At 39.4% G+C, this 780-nt stretch overlaps 1 protein-coding gene across 1 annotated transcript in view; it reads left to right on the top strand.

Moving 5' to 3' along the window:
* Window positions 1–304: 304 nt before the first annotated feature.
* SARC_02884 (hypothetical protein) overlaps window positions 305–780 on the top strand; it is a gene marked incomplete at its 5' end in the record, with an annotated part of 4,196 nt that continues 3,720 nt past the window's right edge. The window contains one exon of the mRNA XM_014303329.1: window positions 305–557. Within this exon, the coding sequence (XP_014158804.1) occupies window positions 305–557 (253 nt within the window). The remainder of the gene's footprint in view (window positions 558–780) is intronic.

The following is a 780-nucleotide window of genomic DNA, read 5'->3' as shown; positions in this document are numbered from 1 at the left end:
GCTGGCCCTGGGGCGGGCCCGAGGCCTGTACGCCTGGGTGCTCTCCCAAATATGTAGATTGTAGAATGTAGAGCATGTGTAAATAGACGGCCGTATTATCACTCATATATGTACGCATACACGATAAATCACCTCAAACAATGTGTAGGAAGCGCATACATACACATATATATATATATTAAAAATACACACATATATATTAAAATACACTCACACATATATATATATGTATATATATTTATTAAAAATTCACACACACACACACATATATATATATTTATATATATAAAATAGTTATTACATTATGAGTTCTTATAGCGCATCCCATCATCCCCGGGAATCCGAAATGGAGAGCACTGTAAGCTTGGGGGACGGCAGGAGTCGGTCTTTAGCCACTGTAAAATCGAAGAAGGGGGAAGTCGATCCAAACCTGTTACATCAAGTTGAATCGATGGACTTGGATGGTATTTCATTTCAATCTGATGCAGAGCCTATCAAGCACGGCAGTGGGATCCTCACTACTTCTATGAATATGACAAATACAATCATAGGCTCAGGTATATATGTATCGTCTTGTTCCGTTGTATATACATAGTAGCCACCTCACAGTGCGCTGTAAGTCGTGATACTTTGAAACATTTGCTACCGTAGTTTGTTTGCCGCCGCACGCTATTCTTGATCCTACATTGACCACAATAGATCAAATATATATATACATATATGTGTGTGTGTGTGTGTGTGCGTGTGTGTGTGTGTGCGTGTGTGTGTGTGTGTGTATAA

This window comes from Sphaeroforma arctica (genome assembly GCF_001186125.1).
Source record: "Sphaeroforma arctica JP610 unplaced genomic scaffold supercont1.136, whole genome shotgun sequence".
NCBI classification, from domain to species: Eukaryota; class Ichthyosporea; order Ichthyophonida; genus Sphaeroforma; species Sphaeroforma arctica.
This window is presented reverse-complemented; position numbering and strand designations above follow the sequence as displayed.